Genomic DNA, 27,048 nt, shown 5'->3' on the forward strand with positions numbered 1-27,048 from the left:
ACCCAGAGTAGCATACTGGGGAGACGCGGTGGCTCGCCGTGCCTTGGAATGCAATCTGTAAAAAGGATCAACAAATTTCAAAAAAAAACATCTACATCAATAGAATAGAATAATTTCACGTCGTTGGCATACACTAATTTTGATCCATCATCGCCCGTTGTTGAAATAGATCAGGAATACTTTTGGTCCTAGATGACTTCCCTGGGGCACGCCAGATGAAAGTTGTTGAGCGTTTTGGCATAAATCCATGCTGATCGTTGGAAAAGGTTTTGTTGGCCAACAAGCCTCTGTGGCATGGTGTATGGTGCTGTTTATACAAAATTTAGGCATGCAAACACGATGCAAATCGTTTTCACAATAACAAAGTTTCATCGAATTTAATTGTATTTGTACAAATGTGTTTAGACTATGACCCGCTTTAGACTAGTAAAAAAACCTTTGTTCTCAATGTGTATATATATTTTTATTTAGTCCAATTTTTTTTGTACTTTGATTGTTACATTTTGTTTTGAGCTTAAAACGTCTGAAACTCTTCAATTCCATCGCACCTTACCGTCTGGCCCAAGGTTTACTAAACCGTTGGCGACCAATCGCAACGCCTTGGGGAAGGCTACGTGTTCAGCTCGATGAATCCTTGCGGTTAGCGTTTCTTCAGTGTCCTGGGGCAAAACAGGCACTTTTTCCTGTAGAATAATGGCACCAGTATCGACCCCTTCATCCACATAATGAACCGTACAACCGGATTCGGAATCGCCCGCATCCAGTGCTTGGCGTTGTGCATGAATACCCTTGTGCTTTGGTAACAGAGCAGGATGAATGTTGATGAGTCTTCCCTTCCATTTCCGGACGAAACTTTCTGATAGGATTCTCATAAAACCTGCTAGGCAAATAAGATCTATATTGGCATTTTCGAGTTGTTCCGACATTGCAGCGTCAAAGAGTTCCCGGGTAGAATAGTCTTTGTGGAGGATAACCTTTGAAGGAATATTCGCTTTCGCGGCTCTCTCCAGCCCGAATATGTTGTTTTTATTGGCTAACACCAGAACTATTTCGCCGCGAATTCCGAAGGCAGTATTCCGAGATGCATCGATGAGTGCTTGTAGATTGCTTCCTGATCCTGATATTAGTACAGCTATTCGTTTTTTAAGCATACAACAAATCTGTTGGGCTTTATAGAGAGATTCTGTAAAGTTCAGTACTTTTACCTTAGGATCAGATGGTTTGCAATTGATAACTTTTCCAATTACGGATGCTCTAGTAGATTGGAGATGTTCCATGACAACAGAAGCATTTTCTTTGGCCACTACCAATGTCATGCCGATGCCACAATTAAATGTTCTTAACATTTCCTTTTCCTCAATGTTTCCACCCTTAGATAACCATCCGAAAATGGGTAGAATATGGAAACTTTTGGCATCTATTTCTACTCCAACCCCATTAGGAAGGACTCGAGGTATATTTTCCGTCAAACCTCCACCAGTAATGTGTGCTAGAGCTTTGATTAAATTCAGCTGAAGAAGAGGCATCACTTCTTTTACGTAGATTTTCGTTGGAGATAGCAGCTCTTCTCCAAATGATCGATCTGTAGCACTGAAAGGAGCGATATCGTTGTATGTGACACCTACATGCTCCAGAATTTTATGAACCAGGCTGAAACCATTGCTATGAACACCGGAGGAAGGGAGACCTATGAGAATATCCCCTCCAACTATTGTATTCGATTTTGGAAGCATTAGTTTGTTTTCAACAATTCCTAAGGAGAAGCCAGCCAGGTCGTAGCTTCCGCCATCGTACATTCCTGGCATTTCTGCCGTTTCGCCCCCGATCAATGCACTGCCACTCAGTTCGCAACCTTTTGCGATTCCTTCTATAACTTCGGCAGCTACATTAACATCTAAATGGCCGCAGGCGTAGTAATCTAAAAAACTTAACGGATCAGCTCCGTTACAAAGTATATCGTTTACGCACATAGCCACCAGATCAATACCGATAGTCGCATGTCTGTTGATTTTTTGAGCGATCCTCAGTTTTGTTCCCACACCGTCAGTTCCCAAAACCAATATTGGGTCTTTAAAGGTACCCATATCTTTCAGACGGAACAAACCTCCAAACCCTCCAAGTCCTCCAATACAGCCATCCCGAGTAGTGGCTTTAGCTAAGGGTTTGATTTTTGTCACGAGATTATCACCGGCTACAATATCCACGCCGCTATCCTTGTAAGAAATCGCAGTTTTTGTCAGTTTTTGTTGGTACGGTTGAGCTACTTTATCAATCGCTTTTTTGAAGTTCCTGACACTAACTTGCGGCAAGTTCGTTGATTTGCGTTCTGTAACATGACCTATGACAGTGCCTCCACAAGATTTCAGCAACTCCCAGGTTTGATCATAAGCTGGTACAACAACCACCATTCCAATGCCACAATTGAATGTCCTTAACATTTCTGATTCAGGAACATTCCCATTCGCAGCCAACCACCCAAATACTGGCAAAATATTGAAGCTCTCAGCATCAATCTCCACAGCTAGATCATTCCTCAACACTCTTGGGACGTTCTCCACTAAACCTCCGCCAGTTATGTGGGCCAAAGCCTTCACGTTACCTTTACGGATGACAGGTAATAATTGTTTCACATACAGTTTTGTTGGTGTCATTAATTCCATCCCGAGAGAAAAGCCGTGATCACTAAACGGGGCTTCGTCCGTCAGCTTGTAGCCATTGATTTCCAAAATCTTATTAACCAAACTAAACCCATTGCTATGAACTCCACTTGATGGAAGCCCTACAACTAAGTCTCCAGGCTGTATTTCGTTCAGTTTAGGTAATATTTGATCATGATCCACAACTCCCACGCAATACCCTGCCAAATCGTACTTTCCTGCTTCGTACATAGAAGGCATCTCGGCTGTTTCTCCTCCCAATAGGGCGCAATTGGACTCTCGACAACCCTCGGCGATGCCTTTCACAATCATAGCACCCGTTGGAACGTCAAGTTTACCGCAAGCTATATAGTCCAAAAACGCCAATGGTTCAGCCCCAGCACAGAGAACATCATTGACGCACATCGCAACGAGGTCAATTCCGATAGTATCCCAATGTTTCAAAGCTTCGGCCAATTTAAGTTTTGTTCCGACTCCATCCGTTCCCTGAACCAGCACCGGATCACTATAAGGGACTCGTAATCCATTGGTATTGATATAGGTAACCTATGGGATTGCACTAAATCAGTTTGATGTTCACCGAAAATTAGACAACGATACGCACCTCGTTCAACCTGAAAAGGCCCCCAAATCCCCCTAAACCGCCCAGTACTCCTGATCGGATAGTTCCACGAGCCAACGGTTTGATTCTTTGCACTAGAGCGTCTCCAGCGTCGATATCCACTCCACTAGCCTTATAGCTCAATCCAACACTGTCGAAAGAAGGGAAAACAAAATTATTCGTGAACTCGTGAACTGAATTCGATTCCAATGAAATGGACAACTGGTTTCCAACCAAATATTGTGTTAATGATGTTTTATTAGGATCAACTGTGTCTTACAACGAAGGGAGTCTCGAAAACAAACCCTGAATAGTTATGTTTAATGGTAACATACAGAAACAAAACTAGTTATTACTGTTTGAATGCTTTCTGAGCGATGTCGGTACGATATTGGGATCCATCGAACTTAACATCGTTACAGGCGGCTGTAGCCAAGGCTGCTGCGGTACGAAGATTCGATTGCAGGACAACGTTGATCAATACCCGACCGCCGTTTGTGATAAACTGCGCATCATCATTCCTTCCAACGCCCATGTGGAACACCAGGTGATCAGGTCGAGTGGATACCGAATCCATACCTGTAAAGAAAATAATTGATTTAAAAGTGTATTTCGAAAAAACTTCAGGAATGGGTTCGGAGGAGAAGGTACCTTTGATAACACATCCTTTGGTTGACGATTCTGGATAACCTTTGCTGGCCATGACCACACCAACGGCACTCACATCTTCGCGAAACTTGAGGGCGATATGCTCTAGTCGATCGGTGCAGCATGCCTCCATTATTTCGTACAGATCCGTTTGCAGCAATGGCAGTATGACTTGCGTTTCCGGATCTCCGAATCGGCAATTGAACTCTAGCGTCTTTGGTCCGCTGGGGGTAAGCATCATTCCAGCATACAGAATTCCTGATGTGTAAAAACACGTGACGTTTACAGAGTAAAAAAAGAAACAAACGTTCATTAGTTGCTTATCAATTTAAAGAGATTGACAACAGCGAGAGTATTGTTTACAACAAATCTCTTGTAACATTTGACCCGATGCGCCAAGAGAATCTTATCGGCGCGTCGATTGCAACAAATATTGAAAATAAGTTTACATTGAACCAGTTACTGACCGTTGTATTTGATGCCCTCCTTACGCAGACCGTCTACGGCCCGCTGCAACACTTCTCGCGAAATAATTTCAAGTTCATGCGATTTGATGATGGGACATGGACAGTACGCTCCCATCCCGCCAGTATTAGGTCCTCGATCGTCGTTTTGTAATCGCTTGTGATCCTGAGCTGGCAACATAACACGAACCGATTTCGTATCCACGAAAGCCAGCACGGATACTTCTTCTCCTGTTAGTTTTTCCTCGATCACAACTACATCGCCAGCTGATCCAAACTTTTTATCACCCAAGATCTCGTCCACTGCATCACACGCCTGGTCTTGATTTTCAGCAACGATAACACCTTTTCCAGCGGCTAGACCACTAGCTTTTACGACCAACGCTTCATAGGATGCGCTGAAGAATAAGATTCAAATTTTAAAAGCTGCTCAAACATCTTACTTTCCCAAACTTATCAAAAGCTTCACTGAACGATTCCGGAAAAAGCTGAGGCTGAGTAAGCCTTTAGGTACTGATCTAAGGAACTTTTGATGGTTTAGGTTAGCATGCAGTTAAACTGACCAACGAATAAAAGCCTTCGCTTCATCAGCATTCCGAAACGAGGAATAACGTGCCGTCGGGATGCCGTGGCGGTGCATGAAATCCTTGGACCAATTTTTATCAGCCTCGATTAGAGCTCCCTTTTGCCCTGGACCAAAGCATTGGATGCCGGCCGCTAGCAGTTTGTCTCCCAGACCTTGAGCCAAAGGGTCCTCAGGCCCAACAGCTACCAGATTTATGGAATTCGTTTTACACCAGTTGACAATGGCCTAGCGAGGATGATAACGGAAAAAACAGGCTTCAGATGACTTAAACAAAAAGACTTGACAAAAGCGAAACTTTAGTTCTTATTTAAACTTTTGAATCTTCATAATCAAGATGGGAGGACTCGGGCCCAGTTGGTAGAGTTAAACAAAACGATCTGAACTGAAAATTCATCTGGTATGTGTAAAAGACTTCGGATGGTGTCTTTTAATATTAAAGACCGGTTTTCACAACTTTAAATATAATTTATTTTAGACAATTTTCTCTACGACCTCCAACATTTCTTTCGTGGTTCTTCTGTCTGCCCGTGTTGCCAGTTGTTCATTTTGACCTATCTTACATGCTTTCTTTTCTTTAAAGTTTAATTTATTCTCCTTATCTATTGAAATTCATCATCGTATCTTTTCGGCATTTTAACTGTACGACCACTTTTGGTTTTATAATTAACTATATTTTTCTGCGCCTGAGGGCTCATCGAAAGATCATCAGAAATTAAACTGTGATCCGAACTCTCTGAGTAATCTGAACTAACTTCTTGATCACTTATTTCATTATCAATATCATAGTAAACGGAGCAATCAGACATCTCAGAGTCATTAGTTTTGGTTTCCTTAGAGGTCTGATTCCATTCAGAAACGCAGCTTGGCAGGAGGTTAAGGGGAGGATTTGATATTGTTTTAGCAGAAGTTTCAGGACGGATATGTCGAATCGACTCTTCACAAGGCAAATCCAAATCAAAAGAGTTTTCAAGGGTGTTACAGGTCTTCACTATGAATTTTCGATTTCTACGGAAATGGTTGCCGAAACTATCCTTTATCATGTATGAACGATGATTAATCCTTCGCGTAACCTTCCCATAATACCATTCTTTTCCCGATTTCTTGAACATGACTAGATCACCCTCCATCAAAACTGGCAATACCTTCGCATTTCGATCAAAATATTTCTTCTGCTTCGCTTTCTTCGATATTATTTTCCGTTTCACTTCATTTTCGCACATAAGATACCGCTCCAATGATTTAGCAGCAGTAGGAAGACGAGTTTTTAGTTGGCGCCCAAAAAACAGCTGAGACGGCGAGACACCCATGCTAGCGACTGGTGTTGTATTGTATTCCAGCAACCGATATTGGAAAATTTCCCGACCATCTGATTCGTAACATCTTTTAAGTATATTTTTCGTAATTGCAACACCCTTTTCCGCCAAGCCATTACTCTGAGGATAGAGAGGACTTGAAAAGATAAACTCTATGTTACTAAGGTTAGCATAACTGTCAAATGCCATCGAGTTGAAAGGAACATTGTCGCAACGAGCTTGGGTTGGGTAGCCGTAACGACAGAATATTTTATCTAGTACTTGAATCACATTTTTGGCACTTTTTTCGTCTAATAAATCGGATATTACAAAATTCGAATATGCATCAATGACAGCGATATAATCATGCCCTCCGTATTCGAAAAGATCAATTCCAACTCGATGAAACGGATATTGAGGATCAAAATCGTGGATTAATGGTTCCTTCTGATTGTTGCGGGTAAACTTTTCACATACGTTGCACTTTTTTACCCATTCAACGATATCATTCGTCATGCCAGGCCAATAATAAAGAGATCTAGCCCGAGCTAAAGTTTTTTCAATACCGAGATGAGGGGCATGTAACCATTTCACTATTTGATTTTGCAGTTTGATTGGAATAACTAATCGATGTTCTTTTAACAATAACCCATTCTCGAAGTGTAGTTCATTACGAAATTTGTAAAACAGCTGACACAGTTCGTCCAATCGGTGATATGATGGCCATCCATTCTGCACGTATTCAACTATGCGACAGAATCTTTCATCTTGAGCGAGTGTCTCTTTATACAGTTTCATATTATCAGGGGATAGACAAACACGCTGTGAAATGTAATGTATCATACCCGATAGCTCAGGACACAGATCACTACTATCAGAGAGCGGAGCACGAGACAAACAATCAGCTACGAGCATATCCCTCCCAGGAGTGTATTTAATCGACATATAGGGATATTTTAACAAAAACATAAACATGCGTTGCAAACGAGGGGTAACATCATCAATATCTCGCTTTACAAGTGACTCAAGTGGTTTGTGATCCGACTGAACCATAAAACAACGACCATATACAAAAAAATGGAATTTACTACAAGCAAAAACGATAGCCAAGAGTTCTTTTTCTATTTGTGCCCATTTTTGTTCACTTTTAGACAGTGTCCGAGATGCAAAGGCAACAGGTTTACTGTTTTGCATGAGTACACTCCCAATACCATCTTTGGAACTATCAGTCTGAATCACTATAGGCACATCGGGATCAAATATAGCCAAAGTAGGAGTAGACGTTAACGACGATATGAGATCCTGGTATTCACGCTCGTGATTTTCGTCCCAACACCAATCAACCGTTTTACAAGAGAGATTACGTAAATGAGCCGTACGCTGTGATAGGTTCGCTATGAATTTACCCAGGTATTTCAACAACCCCAAGAATCTAAGGACATCTTTTTTATTGGATGGTTTTGGCATATCAATAATTGCCTTGACGTACGAATAATCTGGTTCGACTGTACCTCCCGTGATGATGTGCCCCATAAACTTTACTTTATTTGTTCTATACTGCGTTTTAGCAGAGTTAAATCGAATATTGTTAGCACGAGCACGCTCTATAACCATCATTAGTACTCTATCGTGTTCCATGTAACTTTCACCAGCCACAGAAAGATCATCAAAATAGACGTCAACCCCGGGAATATCACCAAATATTTGAATCATTCGCTTTTGGAACATTTCTGGGGCGCTACAGATTCCAAAAGGAACCCGATTCCACTTGAAGCGCCCAAACGGAGTCATAAAGGTAGTTAGATTTGAACTTACATCATCGAGTTCCATCTGCCAAAAACCACTTCGCAGATCTAATACAGAGAAAACTTTTTTCTTACTTAAACGGCTAAGGATGTCTTCGGCTTTTGGTATCAAAAAATGTTCCCTTTTTATGCAAGCATTCAGTGGTTTAGGATCCAAACAAATGCGCAAGGACCCGTTAGGTTTCTCCACTATTTGCATGTTGTTAACCCAGTCAGTAGGGTAATCAACTGGACTTATTACATTTTGTTCAACCATCGACGACAATTCAACCCGCAAACGATCATAGAGACTCATAGGGATACGTTTCTTGTAGTGCAAAACAGGTACAGAGTTTTCTTTAAGTATGATTTTACAAGTGCCAGGGAATTTACCCAATCCCTCAAAAACATCAGCATATTGTTTAAGAAATGCCTCCTTATCAGTAGGTAATTGATCTGCACATTCTACAGAACTCACACGTTCTATTAAACCGAAATCAATACACGATTTAAGACCTATCAGTGGCTCGAAATTATCATCTACTACGAGAAATTTAGCTTCGTGAGACATTTGTTTCTCCGGATCATAACAATTTAGCAGAACCTGTCCATGAATGTTAATTTTATTAGAACTGTAATCCAAAACGTTAAAAGAACCTTTGCGCGATATTGGGAAATTCATTTGTTTGATAAATTTAATGGGAACGCAGTTGACATCTGCTCCTGTGTCAAGTTTGAAGACAACCGGCATGTTCCGTATCAAAAATCGTTTAGTCCACCTGGCATTATTGGCTCCCTTAGTTGCGGTATTTACTCTAAAATAACATTGGATAGTTCTAATTGATTTACCTTCAGTAAAATTTTCTGATATTAAAAACATAACCAATCGTTCCATGTTCAAAACCAAAGTGATACAGCTTTTGAAAGAAAAATTGAACCATTAAAACAGTCGATCATCAACCAGTCTTTGTTTTGCTTACCTTTTGCATATTTGTAGCGTTAATTTCTAATATTATTATTCTTTAAAAAATTGTAGTTTGTATTTTTATCTTATTAAATTATTGAACATAACTTGATAAAATTAGTAAATATAATTAGTGTAATAGTAAATATAGTATAATGAATCTCTTCAAAGGAAATTATTTTCCATTGAGATTCATATTGTTGTCAATTTAGTTAAATAATACATTTCCTCGCACGACATTAAACAATTTTGTGTTCTCAGCATGATTAAAATTTGCTCGCGTTAACTTTTATTATTCATTGCTGCCAGACATGCTGAGAACAGTAGCGTCCATTACCAGGGGGCTCAATTGAGCCTTTTGGTGTGGGGGAGTGTGGTGGGCCGCTACAAAATAAAAGAAATAAAAGAACCCCTTCGTTGTTGCTTCTGCCACCCATCTTAGCAGATCTGCAGAACTTTCTGTAGTGACCCTGTCGGTCACAATTGTCACAAACAACATTTCTTGCAGGACAATAGCGCCGATGCTGTCCATTATATGGTTTTCCGCAGTTAAAACATTCAGGTGATTTCACAACAGCTATTTCACTATTTTTAACTTCTGGTGACACTCCCACTGTGTTTACGTGACTACTTGGAACCTTGTCCAACAATTGTTTGTTTTCGTTAGCAGCTTCAAAAATTTTACAAGTGTCCAAAACTTGAGCCAAGGGCTCATCCCTCCCATCAAGCAATTTTAACTGAAGCTTTTTGTCTTGAACACCCAAAACAACACGATCGCGAAGCATACGGTCAGCATATGACGTTCGGCAGTTCTGACACTCATATTCACAATACGCAACTTGCGTACGAAGTTCGGTCTCAAAGTCGGCAAAACACTGTTTTTCTTTTTGTCCAATGTTATTGAATTTAAATGCTTCCATTGTAACATTTTTTCTCGGAAGACAGTACCCATCAAAAGCCAGTATCACCATTGCCAACGTTCGCCCCACAGCAACATCCCGTTCAGCAGCAACATTTGATCCAGCAGCACTACTCGACCCAGCAACAGCAGCAACATTTTGACCGAACATAGTTTCCACATCTCCGGTGTTTGGAAACAGAGTGTTATAGATTTCCACTCCACGCTCTCCGAGAAGCCACAAAAAGGTAGCAATTTTGTTTTGCTCTTGCTCTCCGTTTTTGTTGTTGGCTATCATGTATATATGAAAACGTTGCTTCCACTTTGGCCATTCCTTTGCCAAGTTCGTGCAATCCAACGCCTGTGGTAGGCGACCTTCTTGATGCGCCATTTTGACGACACTACTGTTACACTCGCAGAAATGTTCAAGTGTTTACACACACGTGCACAAAAAAAAAAAACACGTTTTCTTTTCTTTTGCGCAGCGACAACTTTTATACTGAAAATCCTTGATTCATCCTATTTAGAATCATTCGCACTTTAGACAAACACTTCTGACACCATGTAAAAGACTTCGGATGGTGTCTTTTAATATTAAAGACCGGTTTTCACAACTTTAAATATAATTTATTTTAGACAATTTTCTCTACGACCTCCAACATTTCTTTCGTGGTTCTTCTGTCTGCCCGTGTTGCCAGTTGTTCATTTTGACCTATCTTACAGTATGACTTAAACAATCTTAACGATTCATTGATTGAAAAGTACGATTTTTACACCACTTGTTTACATTTTTTGTGGTAATGATCTCGAAAAAAAAAAAAATATCTCCTTATGCAACGTATACCCGATCAGGAGGGAAAAACAAAATTATATCAAAATGAGATATTTTGATACTTATTTTTTTCTATCTAAATGAGTTATAATTCAGTACTCGTAGGATGTTAAAAAAACTCAAATTATATCAAAAAATCTATACGATCATAGCTAAATTATATCAGTTTTTGATATGCTCCTATCAAGATTATATCTCGTTCAGATAGCATAGTTTGATATTGGACAAAACAAATTATATCAAAATTATAACTCATCAAGATATGAGTGCTTCGAGAAAATTTTCTAGTGGAAGGTCAATAAACCACATTATTTGATAAGACCATGCCCCATTTTTGGTTTCCCAAAAATTCCCGATCAGGAGTGCATATCAAAATAATTACTCAAACCTATCTCACCGAGATATTTACATCTGATACAGTTATAATTAAGAACTCAAAATTTTCGATTTTAAGTTTCTCCAATCTGAATTATATCTTATTCTGATTGACAAACATGAATGGGGTTGAGCTCATATTCACTGATCAAGATTTTTTTTCGGCTTGTGCTAAAATAAAATGATTATATCTTATTTTGATATACGTTCAACTTTTTCTGAAACACGGACATCGAAGTCAACGGCTCAAACCTTACATTAACGAGTTTCGCTCAACAGATTCATAAAATTGAATCAAATTTTTGGGGAACTAAAAATGGGGCATGGTTTTATCAAATAATGTGGTTTATTGAACTTCCACTAGAAAATTTTCTCGAAGCACTGATATCTTGATAAGTTATAATTTTGATATAATTTGTTCTGTCCAATATCAAACTATGCTATCTGAACGAGATATAATCTTGATAGGAGCATATCAAAAACTGATATAATTTAGCTATGATCGTATAGATTTTTTGATATAATTTGAGATATTTTAACATCCTACGAGTACTAAATTATAACTCATCCAGATAGGAAAAAATTGAATATCAAAATATCTCATCTTGATATAATTTAGTTTTTCTCTTCTGATCGGGATCTACAGTACCGTTCATAATTGTATAGAAATTGGAAACAAGCGCACGGGCACTTCGACTTTGAACTTCCATAACTTTTTACTCTGATGATATTTTTTTATCCAATTTTTTGCGTTAGATAGATCAATTATTACACTGTTATAACACAAAATTTGAGCTTTCTGGAGTTTGTGTGGCCTGAGAAACAGTAATTCTACGAAAATCGGACTTTTTGGATTTTTCTTATTCAAACTGCAATATCTTTGAAAATACGCAACATTTTTTATTGAAAATTTGCACAGTGATTGTTGAGATATGAAGCCATGTCTGATTTTTTTGAAAGATTCTATCGATGAGATCAAAAGTTACGGGAGGTGCAATATTTCAGGCATGAACCTTGGAATGCGATTTCTATAGAATTTTGGACGTTTTTTTTCATAGGAAAATCACATTCTCTGTTTAACAACCAGTAAATCTATTTCAACCGAAAAATCACAACAATATCGTGAGATTCTGATTTCAAAACACAAATGGATCATTTATTCCATTTTTTTCTTTTCTCCATTGCTTTTGCCAGACATTTTTGTCTGATTGGTGGAGGAAACGATATTGTTCTCATGAATCGTCCAAAATTCTATAGATATCGCATTTTTAGGTTCATGCCTGAAAAATTGTACCTCCCGTAACTTTTGATCCCATCGATCGAACTTTCCAAAAACTTCAGACATGCTTACTTTATATTTCAACAATCACTCTGCAACATTTCAACAAAAAATGTAGCGTAGTTTCTGAGATATTGTAGTTTGAATGAGAAAAGTTCAAAAAGTCCGATTTTCGAAGAATTACTGTATCTCTGGCCACACAAACTCCAGAAAACTCAAATTTTGTGGTATAATAGTGTGATAGTTGATCTATCTAACACATAAAATTTGATCAAAAAATATCATCAGAGTAAAAAGTTATGGAAGTTCAAAGTCGAAGTGACAGTGCGCGTGCTACCAATTTCAATACAATTATGAACGGTACTGTACTGCCGCTATTCGCAAGACTGTCCCATATGCATTTTCATCATTTTTCAGTTTATCTCAAAAATCGTTCAAATACAGTTAGTTCTTCAATTTAGACTAAAAACTTTCATAACTTTGTTCTCAACATATATGAAAAAATACCAAGTCATGTCTGTCCCATATGAAATATACCCGCAAAGCTGTCCCATATGTATATTTATACAGAATGCTTCAAAATTGCTCCTCTAATTTACGTTAATTTTACAAATATTCATACAATAAGTGTGACAAAATAAGCATTCATTGAAATTGCGAAAGTTAGACTAGATAAAACAGTTCAGTAAAGTTAAAAATAACAATCTCCATAATTTTTACAAGCTAAGTTTAGCCTAATGGGTAGATTCCATCAAACTGTTTTTTTTTTAAATTTCGCATTGAATTGTTCTTTGTAAAACATGGAAAATAGTCAGCTACAAAGCCATATTTTTTAGGTTTTTGTCATGCTGTTACTTGCTGCTTGGACTTTCATAAAATCTTTGAACAAAAATACGCGTACCTGGTAGCACAAACTTAAGTCATATTGATTTGATTTTTCTCATCAAATATTTGCAGCAAAGATACTTTGCTGTTTCTGATTCAGCATTAATTTAATTTGAAGGTATTTATAGTCTTTCTAAAAAGTTAATCGACCGAAAATTTTTCCAAAATATGATGGTACAGGTTGTCTTATTCATGGAACGATGTTATTCATTTTATTTTAGACCCACTCAATTATTACGATAAACTTTCTTTATCTTTGACTATCTAAACATGTCATAAACATCATTTCAAACTTATTTTTATCAGTAAACAACCAGTAAAGTGAATAATACAGCGCAGATAGAGAGAATCAAATGATCAACTGACAAAAGAAAAGCCAAATATGGGACAGCTTTGCGGGTATATTTAATCCGCATGCGAAATATACTCGCAAGGCTGTCCCATCATTATTTTCTCTTCCGCATCAACAACTTCAAAATCAAAAACACATTGGACGAAATTATACAACAATTATCTTAATATCTGTGAAGAAAGAAGTAGAAAAGAATTTTCAACCGAGAAATCCACGAAAGTTTATAAAAATCTTTAAAGCCGTTTTTCTCGGTTCGTTGTTTTTGCATATGGGACAGACTTGCCGGCAGCGGCAGTGTAGTTATCGATGATTTTCTAAAAACTTTCCATGTTGATAGATGTTACCCTGGTGATCAAAAAGTAACCACAGTAGTTTGAAGCAACATCATCTTTATTATTCATCCGTTAGAGCAAGTTCACTCGTGTTGTGAAAAAGTGGTAGAAATATTGATACTTCTAGCACATTTTAAAAATTTTAGCATGCAAAATTTATTTCAAAATTTTTGGGCGTTGAACTTTTTTACAACATTGTTTCCATTTCAGCAATTGGGCTATTTTTGCATCACAGCATGCGAAAATAGAACACGTGTTGTGAAAAAAAACTTGAAGGCCGCAGATCTTGAAAATGTTTTTGCATGGTAAAGTTTTCAAAATGTGCTACAAGTGTCAAAATTTCTACCACTTTTTCTTAACACGAGTGTTGCTCTTAATACCTCTTTGGAAACCATCCATTTATTAAAAACTGTATGTTTGGTTGCTAAAGGAATATAGAACCTAAGTAATTTTGAGAAAATAAATTATTCTATTTGTTGTCCTTTTTTCAAGGTAATAATTATCGTTTTTTATTTTTTTGGATTTTAAATCAATTTAATTAAAATGGTTAGAACGCTAATGTGTATGTACATCGTTATGGCCTGCTGTTGAAACACAATCTAACAAATTTGTAATTGTAGTTGTTTGTAAATATTCCAAACCATTATTCCAATTATCATGAAAATTGAAGACATATTTTTTTTAACAAATTTTCACCGATAAATGTAATAAAAAAAACCTATAGAAAAAAGGTAACCTGGTAACAGGGAGCATATCACCCGGTAATCGGAAACCTTGCATCACTCACATCGAAATCCTTCACGCCAATACCAGCAACCAGGGTAACTTTATCGAGTTGCTCGATGCCGGGACTGCCGGGTAGGGCGTAGACTTTTTCCAGCCGAGGGCTTTGAGCCAGCTTCCAGCAGATGGCATGCTCTCGTCCGCCGCCTCCAATCACCAGGACACGGGCTTTGGCAGTCGTTGCAGCCTCGGGACTCATGCTAACTTAATCTTTTTCTTACACTGCCCCGCACAACTCTATTCTATATGGCACACTGACCTCGAACCTTACTACTGATCGAGATTAATCACTGGCAGCGAAGATTCGCCTCAACTTCTAACAAATCTAACAGCTAACCCCACTACGGAATGATGGCACTCTGACTATCAGCTTTGTAATCGATCAGTTTTATTATTCCTTCGATTTTCACCAAGATCAGTCGTAGTTATTCAAGGGAAATTAAAGAAAAAGCTGAGGAACGTGTTCTTTTACACTCGACGGCAGGAAGTAATATGAGCCAATCAATGTGATGAACTGGAATTATTAAATGAAATTTCTCGTAGAGCCTCAGACGTACGACTGAATAAGTACCAAAGCACAGAACAGCACATCCATAGTAGAAAGGTAACATCAATCTCTCAGAGGAAAGTTGTGAAGAAATACCGGTTGTTTGGAACAAGAGAGGGCAGCAACAGTCCAGTCTGTGCTATGCTAAGGGTTTAGTGATAGTGGTGCTTTCGCGCAAATCGCGTTGATTACTCTATTCGAATACATATCAAAGGATGAAGGAACGCGTGTTAGAGAGTGCAATATCACGATAGTCGAGCGGGAGAATGATGCGGATTTAGCGCTGGAGTAAGGCAGGGCATGATTATGGGTATTTGTTAAAAATCTGGTTAGCACGCTGCGAAAAGATTTTTCATTTCAAAGGAAAGTGCCGCAAAAACAAAGCATTTTTTTCTTTGATTTTGGGATTTATACTTAAATAAAAATTTCATTGGTTCAAAACATTTTTCTTTTGAAAAATCTTCGAATCAAAATCTTAATGCTTTGAAACAAAAACAGTTTCATTTGATGCAAAATTGTTTTTGTTTGCTACCATGTAATTCAGATGTAGATTTAAAAATATTTATTCATTGAACCATTTTCCTTTTATTCCAATCGAAAGAAATATTTTGAAAGAATAAAAATGAAGGAAATGAAAGAATAGAATAAAATGAAAGAATTTTCATCTTAAATTCATGTTTATTCACAAACTTAACACAAACAATGGTTCACTATAATTGAATCATGCGGTCCTTGTTTTCGTTGACAAAGTTTGTGATTTTGGCCTAAGGTAGGTTTACCAGATACTTTCAGAAAAAAGTGGGACATTTTACGAAAAAAAAGCGGAAAAAAACTCCTCAAACTTAATTTTTTTACCATTTCTATACATATGTCACGACAACCAGTCACGACAATATGTATATGATCCTTCAGCTGGAAAATTTCATAGAAAGTAATGAAATATGGATGAATGAAATTTATTTTAAAAAAATGAATTCTCAAGAAAAAGTTTCCATCTTTATAAACTGCGGACACTTAAGTTGAAAATTTTGTAGTTCAGAGTACATAATTTGAAATCCGAAATTTGAATAAAGTTTTTATATCTTAAATGCCGTTATTTGATCATCTACCGAGTCTAAAAAATTTTACTCGTCCATTAATTTATTTTTGGATTGAAAATACTTTTTTTTTGGTCGGTATTCCTGTTCTATTTTATCCGGTATTTGACTTTTTCCTTAAGCTTTACATTTAAGAGATTCTGCTAGGATTCCGGACAAAAATCTTGAGCCATCTTCATTTGGAAGCAACTTATAGAATAATTTCTTCAATCGAAAAATATTAACATCTGATGTGTTTCGATGTAAAAATAAACTCTCAAGTGTATTCTTTTTGATGGTAATTGAAGAATTCCGTGGTTTGACCGAATTCGCCCGTTATTGCCCGGGTTTTGGGTCGAAAGTTTTGAAATCAGATGCCTGGATTTTGCCAGGGTTTTTTTTTAGATAAAATTGCCTTTCACCCGGTCCACATATGTCTGGAAAATGTTTTGGCAACCTTAAATGCTTTAAACCAGGGGTAAGCAAAGCGCGCCCCGCGAGACCCTTTTGTGCGGCCCGCGAAGCTTTTTCCAAATTTAAATCCATTAACTTTTCTCAACAATGCATTGTTAGGAAAATTTATTTGACTTGATGAAATATGCACTTATCTTAAGCTTGTCAGATTGCCCGGTTTTATCCGGGTTTGCCCGAATATTTTATACAATATTTGGGAACAGTTCGGCCCTGCCCGGTTGCCCAGATTTCATTGAAAAATACCCGGATTTTTTCACTTTATTTGGCAAATAAAAAAAAACCCAACAAGAAAAAAAAAATGTGTTGTTAAAATTACACTATTACCCTACAGCATTTTTGAACTTAGTAAACTGAAGGTCATTTTTAATGTAAAATCGGGCGCTGAATCCGAAAATGAAATTCAAAAAAATCTCAGTAGAACCGTTTTGGAGTTATGCTCCAAATATGAAATTTCGGAAAAATAAAAAAGTTCTTGTACTAAGATTGAAATATCTCGGACGGTTAAACGTAATTTGAGCTCCCTCTTTTGCATAGTGAAGGTGAATAAATTTTCTATCGATCATCCGAACATTGTTTTTGCGTATGATCAACAGTATTGTTGATATTAATGACTTTATGATAGAAAAAATTATAAAACAAACGCATTTTTTTTAGGGAAAATTTTGTTTCAGGCCCGCCGACATTACTTACTTACTTACTTACTTACTTACTTACTTACTTACTTACTTACTTACTTACTTACTTACTTAATGATCCCGCGCCGATCCACCGGTGCATAGGGCCGTGGTAAAAGACCTCCTCTGTTGACGATCCGGAGCCAGCGTCTGTACCTGGTCCCAGTCAAGATTCTCGTCAACAGTTCGGATTTCAGCGGCTAGACTTCGCCGCCACGAGTTTCTGGGCCAGCCTTTTCTTCGATGACCTTCTGGATTCCAATCTAGCGCCTCTCTGCAAATCTCGTTTTCATCTTTCCGCAGCGTGTGCCCAATCCATATCCACTTACGTTCCCGAATCTCGATTTCTAGCGCCCTTTGATGACACCGGCGATGTAGTTCCTCATTTGAAATCCAGTTGCCAGGCCACCAAGCGCGGATGATGCAGTGGTTTACAAATACTTGCAGTTTTCGCGTCGTTACCGCATATGTGCACCAAGTTTCACACCCGTACAGCAATACGGATTTGACGTTTGAGTTGAAGATTCGGATTTTCGTTCGTAGAGAGATCTGGCGTGACCACCAGATGTTTCGGAGGCTCGCAAACGCAAATCGGGCCTTTCTGACCCGGGTTTCGATGTCTTTCCTGGTACCACCATCAGGCGTTATCTGGCTACCAAGATACTGGAAGCACTCCACTTTCTCAACTTGTTGCCCAGTTACCATGAAACTGGAGGGATTTCCTGTGTTGATCTCCATCGACTTGGTCTTTCCGACATTGACTTTGAGACCTGCTGCCTTGGAACTTTCGGTGAGGTCGTCGAGTTTTCTCTGCATATCCGGTTGTGTTTGGGCGAGCAAAACAATACCGTCAGCCAGGTCAAGGTCGTTCAGTTGCTCCATTGTTGAAGGATTCCACGGCAATCCTCGGTTCGGTGCACAGTCAATCGATCCGATCAGAATCTCATCCATTACGATTAGAAAAAGTAGCGGTGATAGAATACATCCTTGTGTCACTCCAGCAGTTACCGGGATTGGTTCGGACAAGACACCGTCGTGCAAGACCTTGCACGAAAATGCCTCGTATTGTGCTTCGATGAGATGGACTAGTTTCTCTGGTACTCCTCTTCGCCTTAGGGCCGCCCAGATGTTTTCATGGTTAAGTCGGTCGAATGCCTTTTCGAAATCAACGATCACCAGCAGAAGAGAGTCCTGGAATTCGTTGATTTGTTCCAGTATGATTCGTAGCGTTGTGATGAGGTCCACACATGATCGTCCGGATCGGAATCCAGCTTGTTGCCGTCGGAGTGTAGCGTCGATTTTCTCCTGGATCCTGTTCAGGATCACCTTGCAGAGTACTTTGAGGGTTGTACAGATCAACGTTATGCCTCGCCAGTTACCGCTCTCTGTCAGGTCATCTTTCTTCGGGACCTTTACGAGGATACCCTGCATCCAGTCGGCCGGGAATGTTCAGTATCCCAAATGTCAGCGAAAAGACGGTGCAACATTTGTGCTGACAGGGCAGGGTTGGCTTTCAGCATTTCAGCAGGGATGCAATCGATCCCAGGTGCTTTGTTGGATTTCATGTTTTTAATTGCCGCTTCTATTTCAGCCAGCGAGGGCGCTTCCGAGTTGGCGCCATTTATGCGACTCACTGTTGGCGCTTCGAGCTGCGGGTTCTGTTGGCCATCGCTATTCGTGACTCGGAAGAGTTGTTCGAAGTGCTCAGTCCATCGTTTGAGCTGATCTGTTCGATCGGTCAATAACTGACCTGCTCGGTCTTTCAGCTGCATTCTTGCATTAGTCCTTGCAGCACTGAGGCGGCGAGAAATGTCATATAGTAATCGGATATCTCCATTAGCGGCGGCTCTTTCTCCCTCTTCGGCTAGGGAGTTTGTCCAGGCTCTCTTGTCTCGTCTACAAGCTCGTTTAACTGCCTTTTCCAGCTCCGCATATCGTAAGCGGGCGGCTGTTTTGGCTGACCCGGCACATGCCTGCTCAATTCCGACTTTCGCCTTTCTTCGATCATCGACCATCCTCCAAGTTTCATCCGACATCCATTCACTCCTTCTTCCACAAACTTTACCGAGAGTACCATGGCTCGTTGTGATAAAGGCATTCTTGATTCCACACCACTGTTCTTCGACTGTTCCGTCTGTCGGCAATTCCGAGGCTCGGGGAAATGCCTCCAAATTGCCAAATTTCAACTCCATGGAGCACCTTTAGAGACACGAGTAGACTTTTATGGCAAATTTAGCTATCACTCCCTGAGAGCCAACTTTTGCTCGCATTTTGCGTGACATAAAGTGGCACAGAGCAAAAACCATTCGAGAGAACGCATATAGTGTTACTGGTTTTGAATTTTCGGTAACGTGAAAATGATGCTATAAATTGTACATCATTTTAAATTTTAATGCAAATAAAACATTTAACTCGTTCTGCCATTTTTCTACGTAATGTGAAGGTAGGTTTAAAAATGGTCGCAAGGCATAAGGTGATTCAAAAAGGGTCGTTCAAATATAACGTAACGCAATTTTCTATTATTCTCGAACCCCCCCACCAACCAAATTCGTATCAGATTTTCTATACATAATCCATAAAATGTAAAAAACAGGATCAGTCAGCTTAGGTACATCTTTGAAAACCATCAACTTTATAAGGCAAATAGCAAAAATAAGCTGAGACTTGATAAATTCAATAAGTAATTTCGGAAACAACAAAATTAGACGAGATTATTTTTCAATTACCAGAGTATTTTTACTTCCACATAATAGATCATGGTTCGTCACGTATTACATGCGAATTGTATATAATAAGATGTAAAGTTCTAGATTTTTGTTTTAAAGTATGTTTTGTCGTATGTACATTTTTTGTAATCGATAAAAATAGATGTTTACGTTACAAAACTCAACTCGAACTTTCTATTTTAGGAGAAAACGATTTGAATTTTACAATTGTTTTAATTATTGTTGGCATTGTGAAAAAAAGAAAACTTGAAGCATTGAAAATATTATTTCATTCCCAACGAAAAAAAACTGTTTCTGTGCAATGTATAACACATATAAAACAGATTTATATAGCGACATCATAGGTATTTGTTTTTATTCCATTCCTAATAACTTTAGTTGAACATTTGCTGTGTTTTTCTTAATGTTTCTTCGGGTTTCTTAGCGTTGTTCGATTCAAGAGCCTAGCTACCGCCTGATAGTAAATCCATGCGACCCGTCCGGTCCGGCGGGCAATCGCAGTACGTTGTTGTTTACACTGTTGTGATGATGGCCACCGGAAAACGATCCGGCGTAGGGTGATGACGGCGGACCTCCATTTCCACCGGCTCCTATACCCGCTAACAGATGCTGTTGCTGATTGAGGTGATTAGGAAGATGCTGCTGATAGCTGTTGTTCATGTGACCAGCACCATAGTTGAGCGGAGCCATCTGATGTTTATTGGGCATAGAATGTTGCTGTTGGATCCCCGAAGGCCCCGTTGTCGAGTGCGGCTGATGGTGCTGTGGTGGATAATGGTGATAACCTGGCCCTGTCTGTGGAAACTGGTGCGGTGGCGGGGGTGGTTGTTGTTGATGGTAGTAATGGTTATTCGAGGTGGGATCTCCAGGTATCAAGGGACTTCTGCCAGAAGAAAGGTAACCTTGCTGATGATAGTATGGCGATGGTGCATTGACATGTTGCTTTTGTTGTTGTTGATGTGGTTGAGAAGGTGACATATGATAATTCGTTGAAGTACGATATAATGCTTGAGGCCGTTCTAACCGACTGAAGCCACCACCATTTCCGCCAGTACTGCTGCCCGCACCAGATGGATTACTACTGTTGCTAGGACCACTGGTAGAATTGTTGTTAAAGCTGCTACTACTGCTAGCGGTAGCGGTAGCACTATTTTGTCGGTATCCATTAATAACTGGACTTGCTTTCTTCGGTCTAAAAAAAAACAATTATTAGTATAGTATTTTATACTACATCGACATCTAGACATTAATCGACCAAACCCATAAAATTTTCAATTAAACTTACTGCTCAACTTGCTTCTGTTGCTGTTCTTCCTCGTCGTGTGCAGATCCTAGTATTCGTAAGCGTGCTTCAGCATATTCTTGCTTTCTCTGGTCCAATGATTTGAGCTGAGTCTTAGGTTTACTTTCGGCTGCAGCTTTCTCTTCTTGTGCTTTTGCTTGCGGCCGCCGAAGTATCTGCATCTGCTGTGGTCTTTGCAAAATCATCCGCGGCCGCAGCTCTTCATCAAGCATAGCCGGTAAGCTGTTCTTTGAAGCAACCCCAGCCTTCGAGCCGCTCTGTGAACTGGACGACGGATTTTCGTCGCTTGTCAGTCTGCTCAATTTAGAAGCCAACTGAAAGTATATATAGAACCCAAGGAATACGATTTATAAGTTACATTTACAGTTTATAAAACTAATTTCATTAAGTTATTCCCGAAAGATTAGCACCTCTGTCTTATTCTACCAGCTTTTTTCACAGAGAACTTCCAGACAATAGGTGGTATGAATAAGAAAAAGGCAATTGCTTCGATAGCTTTTACTTAGCTCGAACTTTAGAATGGCAAAATTTGAAAGCATTTGCTCAACTAGATATGAAAAAGCAGAGTAGAACATTTACTTTCAACCAGCTCCGGATTAAAAATATGCATGCCATTCGAAGTATTTGACTCACAAAAATGCTCGAAAATAGCAAAAGCAATTACTAGAGTTTTATTCATATCAGCCAATGTACAGCTGTTTTCAAGCAATTCGTACAGTAAACAACCTAGTAATGTTTCCAAAAAAAAACTAATCACGCTACATTTTCGTTGATTTTCAGTCCTAAACTGCTGCTCCGTCCAGAAATTTTCTGATAAAATCTTTGCAGAGTAACACAAAGATTTACATCTTTTGTACATGTGTTTTAGTTAGTTGTTGATACTTCTGGGAGTTTAATGGGTAAAAAAATCTTGGACGGATAAGGATTAAAATTAGACTTCTACTGATCCAGGTCAAACTCACCTCGGTACGAGGTAAGTTTTACCCTTTTGGATTTACCTTTTTGTATAGTACTTTTTTTGCTACTTTTTTTTGCTCGATTCAGGCAAACTTTAACTTACTGTGAGGTGAGTTTTACCTCGAAAAGGTAGAAGTTACATTTTCGGCTTCCACGAGCGTTCACCTTTCTATCTCAGAAATTTGAACTTTTTACTATTTTCCGTGTATGGTTGATGTCAAGCTGAGGCGACAAGCGTCATCTCTGCGTTCTGCGTGCCAATAAGAAAGCAATGCAACGCATGTCATACTGGCGCCCCATATCACTTTGAAATTCACTACAAATCATCACTTGTCTACATCTGCTAATGCTTGGAATCGTCTCCTTTCTTTCGGGAGCCATTAAAAACTTATCAGATCATGATCCGCATTGCAAGAATGCCGAAATTTCAACCGACAAAATTCCTTCTTATTTTTACAGGAGTAAGAAATCAAAAAAAAAAAATTTCTCGCCGATTACGATATTATTTAGTTTATTATCACAAATTCGGATAGATCTTTAAACTGCTTCAAACCGAGAGTAAACAATAATCCCATCGGATTTCTTACTTGTCGCGCTACAAAACACCCTGGCATGGCCTGGCATCAGCTTTGTCGCGCTTTCCAAAGCGCTCAGTATGTCAGGTCTGCGCTTTTTCCATTGAGAGTAGATAAATGAAAGCAGGTATGTCGCGTGAACACAACGCAAATCCACGCGCTGCTTGTCGCCTCAGTATAACAGGACCCCGAAGAGCTTTGTCAGTCACTTGCGTGCTGAAATTTGACTATGTGTAGAGCTTCGCCAGTCACAAGCCGAAAAAATGTTGACTATTGTTGTGCTTTATCCGTCATGTGAATATTGAGGTTCCGTCAATTGAGTAAGGGGCCGTTCTGATAAGTTCAAATAAAGTGAACTTTCCAATTCACATTTCATTTTTTTTACTGTTACTGGAACAGCTTTGGCGGCTATCCATGATCTCAAGAAGTTAAAAAAAACAAATCCCGTATAAGCAACATTTAGCTTCAGCTTACTCAATTACCAAGAAAAATTATTTTCGAACATCTTATAACTGATTTATGTACAGCTTTTTTCTCGACTCATGGTTTTTCGGATTTTTTTCTTCGACTTCAAAATAAATAATTGTAGCTGAATATTGTCTGAGAGAGAATCATATTTGAGTCACATCACAAGCTTTCCAAAACTATAAATTTTGTTAAAATCGGTCGAGAAACATGAGAGTATTAACGGAAAAGGAATTAGGGGTCATTCAATCCCTGGCGATATAAATAGGTAAAATGTGAATCAACAAAACTTAGAAAATTATAATCATTTTTTTAAATTTTCTCTATTTTTAGAGAATTTTAACTATTGCACTCATTCGTCCTGTATTATAATTATAAAAAAATAACTTGCTTTTTGAAAAAAAAAAAGTAATAAGTCCTGTAGTAATATTTATGAAAATACTTTTATATTATGCGTAAAGATCATTTAAAGTTTAAACGTTATTTGACCCGCTTTAGTACATTTACTGTTAAACGTAAATGTTTTGTCTCGGACAAATGTTGAAATCTTTGATTAAAAAAAAAAGAATAACGTGCCACTACTGAGCCTACCCTTTTTCTGATACCTGACCTTGAGGTAGTCCGATAATTCAACGATGGTAAAAGAAGGCTTCAAAAAACAATCTACAGTGAGCGAAATAAGAATAGCACCACTATGTTTTTTGCTTGTTAAAATATGAATGATTGAAAATTAAAAAAAATTTCTTCCACACTTTGTTCTGAATTGCTTAACGGATAAATCAAGCATAAGTTTACTTTTTTTGGTCGTAGCAATTGGCGTTGAGGACCAAAAATGTGAAAAAGAGGTGCGAAATAAGAATAGAACCACTTGAGTTTTTCAACAAAAAACAAGATTATTTTTAAAAATTTACTGTCTAAAAGTGAATAATAATGCTTTTACGAACTATTTGAATAGATAACTGCATTTTAAGTTGTTTTCCAGAGTTTCAAAGGTTTTCAAAGGTTTTAAAAGGGGGTTTTAAGAGATGCTCTTCTAGCGTTAAGGAATTTGATATTTGAGCTGTAATTTTTTACCGAACTACTTACTTTCTCCATAAAAATGACTTGAAATGATGAAACAAACCTTCAGAATTAATTTTGAATCAGAAAAAATAGGTTGGAGATCATAAACTTTGATTTTGTTCAGTAAACCACACTTTTTCCACTTTCAAGTCATAGATGGCAGCACTATCTTGCAGTTAAAACTGAATTTAGTCTCAATATTGGTTTTTCAGGTTTATTTAGGCCCATATTCATCATTTTAAGGTATTTTCCCATCACAGTTTTGTGGAAGTTCACGCTGCAGAAAGCTTTTCCGGATTTGCAAAAAAAAATCACCAGCACAAAAATGTACAACCGCCAAAATTCCTGCTCATCTCAACTTCCGATTCAATTACAAATCATACCAATAATACTGCTAGCCGTCTGGTCCATCAAGCTCCATCGGAAAGTACAACATTATTCTGAATAATTATCGGTCCAAAAAATTCACTTTTAGTGACCTTGGATGCAATTCTAATTTTTTTTTGGATTTATTGATCTTAGAATTTCCAAAGCGTTCACATGGTACATGTTTTTTTTATCTTGACCAAAATCATCCAGCACTCCCTAGTTAATCCCGCGGATATTCGAAAATGGGCATGAATTTGGTTAAATGGCAAGATAGTGCTGCCATCTATGACTCAAAACTAGAGAAATAGTGTTTGACTATTAAAAAACATAAGTATTTTTGAACTCCAACCTGCTTTTTGGATTCGAACTCAGCCTAAAATCTATGTTTCATCATTTCGCATCATACTAATGAATGTTAATGAAGAAATCAAGCAGTTTGATAAACTTTTATAGCTCAAATATCAAATTCCTTAACGCTAGAGGAGCATCTCTTAAAAAACCCGTTTTAAAACCTTTGAAAACCTTTGTAATTCTGGGAAACTCCTTAAAATGCATTTATCTATTCAAATAATTCATAGAAGCATTATTATTCACTTTTAGACAGTAAATTTTTAAAAATAATCTTGTTTTTGTTGAAAAACTCAAGTGGTGCTATTCTTATTTCGCACCCTTTTTTCACATTTTTGGTCCTCAACGCCAATTGCTACGACCAAAAAAAGTAAACTTATGCTTGATTTATCCGTTGAGCAATTCAGAACAAACTGTGGAAGAAAATTTTCGTAATTTTCAATCATTCATATTTTAACAAGCAAAAAACATAGTGGTGCTATTCTTATTTCGCTCACTGTATTATTCGACATCGAAAATCATGAAGGTGGTCCTTAAAGGGTTAATTTAACGATTGCGTGGAAGGAAAGTAATGGAACAAGGTCGTACATTATGCCCTGGATAGAATTTTAATAATACTTGGAAAAGCCTGGTTCATTTTCTTTGAAACTCGTCCCCTCCCTCCCTTGAATACTCACCCGCTCTTCGTCAATTTGCTCCCAGCTGTCAGCGATATCCTGTCCTTTGGCCGACATGTTCCTCCGGATGGAATATTCCACTAAGAAAAACAATTTCCACAACCACCTCACCGATCTGTTCCAAATTCCACAATTTTCAGCACGACCAAGTACTGCGAAAACCCGTTCACGCGTTGAAAACAAATTTTGAACAAATAATTTTGCTTAAAAACGAAAAATTTCCTTACTAAATGGACAAGAGTTGCGCGACCGAAAAATTGCACACCACCGAGAGGAGAAAAAATGAAAAGATGGTCCAACAACAGCAACACCTTTTGGGATCATCAAGCTGTCAAACAGTTTGTCAGAAATTCAAAAAAGTCATAATAAAAAAATTAGAGCTGGAGGAGTCTTACACGCTAACTTTTGGCTACCCCTTAAAGGCGTAAAATTGACCCGTTATTGAGAACCGCCACGATCTGTCAAATAACGGGTCATTTTATCGGGTCAATATTACCCTTTATTTCAAAAAGCTCGAGTCCGCTTCAAAGGGGTAGTTTTAGATGTTACATTGAAAGCGTTATCATTTGTTCGGTAAATTGCTTGATGGAGAAGATAGTAAGTATTTTATTGTATGATTATTTTGCTTCCTTTGTGAGATTTTAATTATTTATGTAATTATTTCAGAACTGCACAGTTCCGGACGAGGGCGTTGGAAATTTGTTAGCCGATGAGTGAACCGGAATCGTGGTGAATTAACATGGATGGTAAATAAAAAATGGTGAATGAATTTATTTATTGTAATTTTTTAATAAACCAAATGGAACATGATATTTGTAGTGATTTATTTCCCAGCAAACATATTTTCCATAAGCAGCTCTTAAAATTTCCACCATACGAAAGCGTCTCAAATAAGGGGTAATCTTAATCCGGTCGTTTGGAATAAGGGGTAATTTTAATCCGCTACAAGCGTTATGAAGCTGAGTAGTACTCCTTAAGAGCAAACGCACCAATAAGTGAGTATACGCGGCCCGGTTTTGCTCATTTCAGCGGACCGGTTTTGGGATACACACTCTTTCGCGCA

At 38.3% G+C, this 27,048-nt stretch overlaps 3 protein-coding genes across 3 annotated transcripts in view; 1 reads left to right on the forward strand and 2 right to left on the reverse strand.

The window, feature by feature from the left end:
- The window catches only part of LOC129743144 (cysteine sulfinic acid decarboxylase), a 134,802-nt gene that overhangs the window by 39,997 nt on the left and 67,757 nt on the right, over positions 1-27,048 (forward strand). The gene's annotated exons all lie outside the window — the stretch shown is intronic.
- Positions 448-15,332, reverse strand: LOC129743143 (trifunctional purine biosynthetic protein adenosine-3). Its single transcript, XM_055735112.1, has 7 exons — positions 14,737-15,332; positions 4,934-5,181; positions 4,374-4,768; positions 3,910-4,164; positions 3,615-3,837; positions 3,262-3,409; positions 448-3,203 (listed from the first exon to the last, which is right to left on the reverse strand). The coding sequence occupies exons 1-7, from the start codon at positions 14,929-14,931 to the stop codon at positions 534-536; spliced, it is 4,134 nt and encodes a 1,377-aa protein (XP_055591087.1). The 5' UTR covers positions 14,932-15,332; the 3' UTR covers positions 448-533.
- Positions 20,215-26,280, reverse strand: LOC129743147 (protein pygopus). Its single transcript, XM_055735119.1, has 3 exons — positions 25,986-26,280; positions 21,515-21,846; positions 20,215-21,421 (listed from the first exon to the last, which is right to left on the reverse strand). The coding sequence occupies exons 1-3, from the start codon at positions 26,040-26,042 to the stop codon at positions 20,677-20,679; spliced, it is 1,134 nt and encodes a 377-aa protein (XP_055591094.1). The 5' UTR covers positions 26,043-26,280; the 3' UTR covers positions 20,215-20,676.

Source organism: Uranotaenia lowii, chromosome 2, assembly GCF_029784155.1.
Source record: "Uranotaenia lowii strain MFRU-FL chromosome 2, ASM2978415v1, whole genome shotgun sequence".
NCBI classification, from domain to species: Eukaryota; Metazoa; Arthropoda; class Insecta; order Diptera; family Culicidae; genus Uranotaenia; species Uranotaenia lowii.

Bases quoted from the DNA above. Each gene is read 5' to 3' on its own strand.
- LOC129743143 (XM_055735112.1), bottom strand. From the start codon at position 14,931: ATGAGTCCCGAGGCTGCAACGACTGCCAAAGCCCGTGTCCTGGTGATT. The intron at 5,182-14,736 runs GTGAGTGATGCA...CATCCTCGCTAG, and splicing joins TTGGCGTGAAGGATTTCGAT to GCCATTGTCAACTGGTGTAA. The intron at 4,769-4,933 runs GTCAGTTTAACT...CTTATTCTTCAG, and splicing joins GCGAAGGCTTTTATTCGTTG to CGCATCCTATGAAGCGTTGG.
- LOC129743147 (XM_055735119.1), bottom strand. From the start codon at position 26,042: ATGTCGGCCAAAGGACAGGATATCGCTGACAGCTGGGAGCAAATTGAC. The intron at 21,847-25,985 runs GTGAGTATTCAA...ATATACTTTCAG, and splicing joins AGCAAATTGACGAAGAGCGG to TTGGCTTCTAAATTGAGCAG. The intron at 21,422-21,514 runs GTAAGTTTAATT...GTTTTTTTTTAG, and splicing joins CAACAGAAGCAAGTTGAGCA to ACCGAAGAAAGCAAGTCCAG.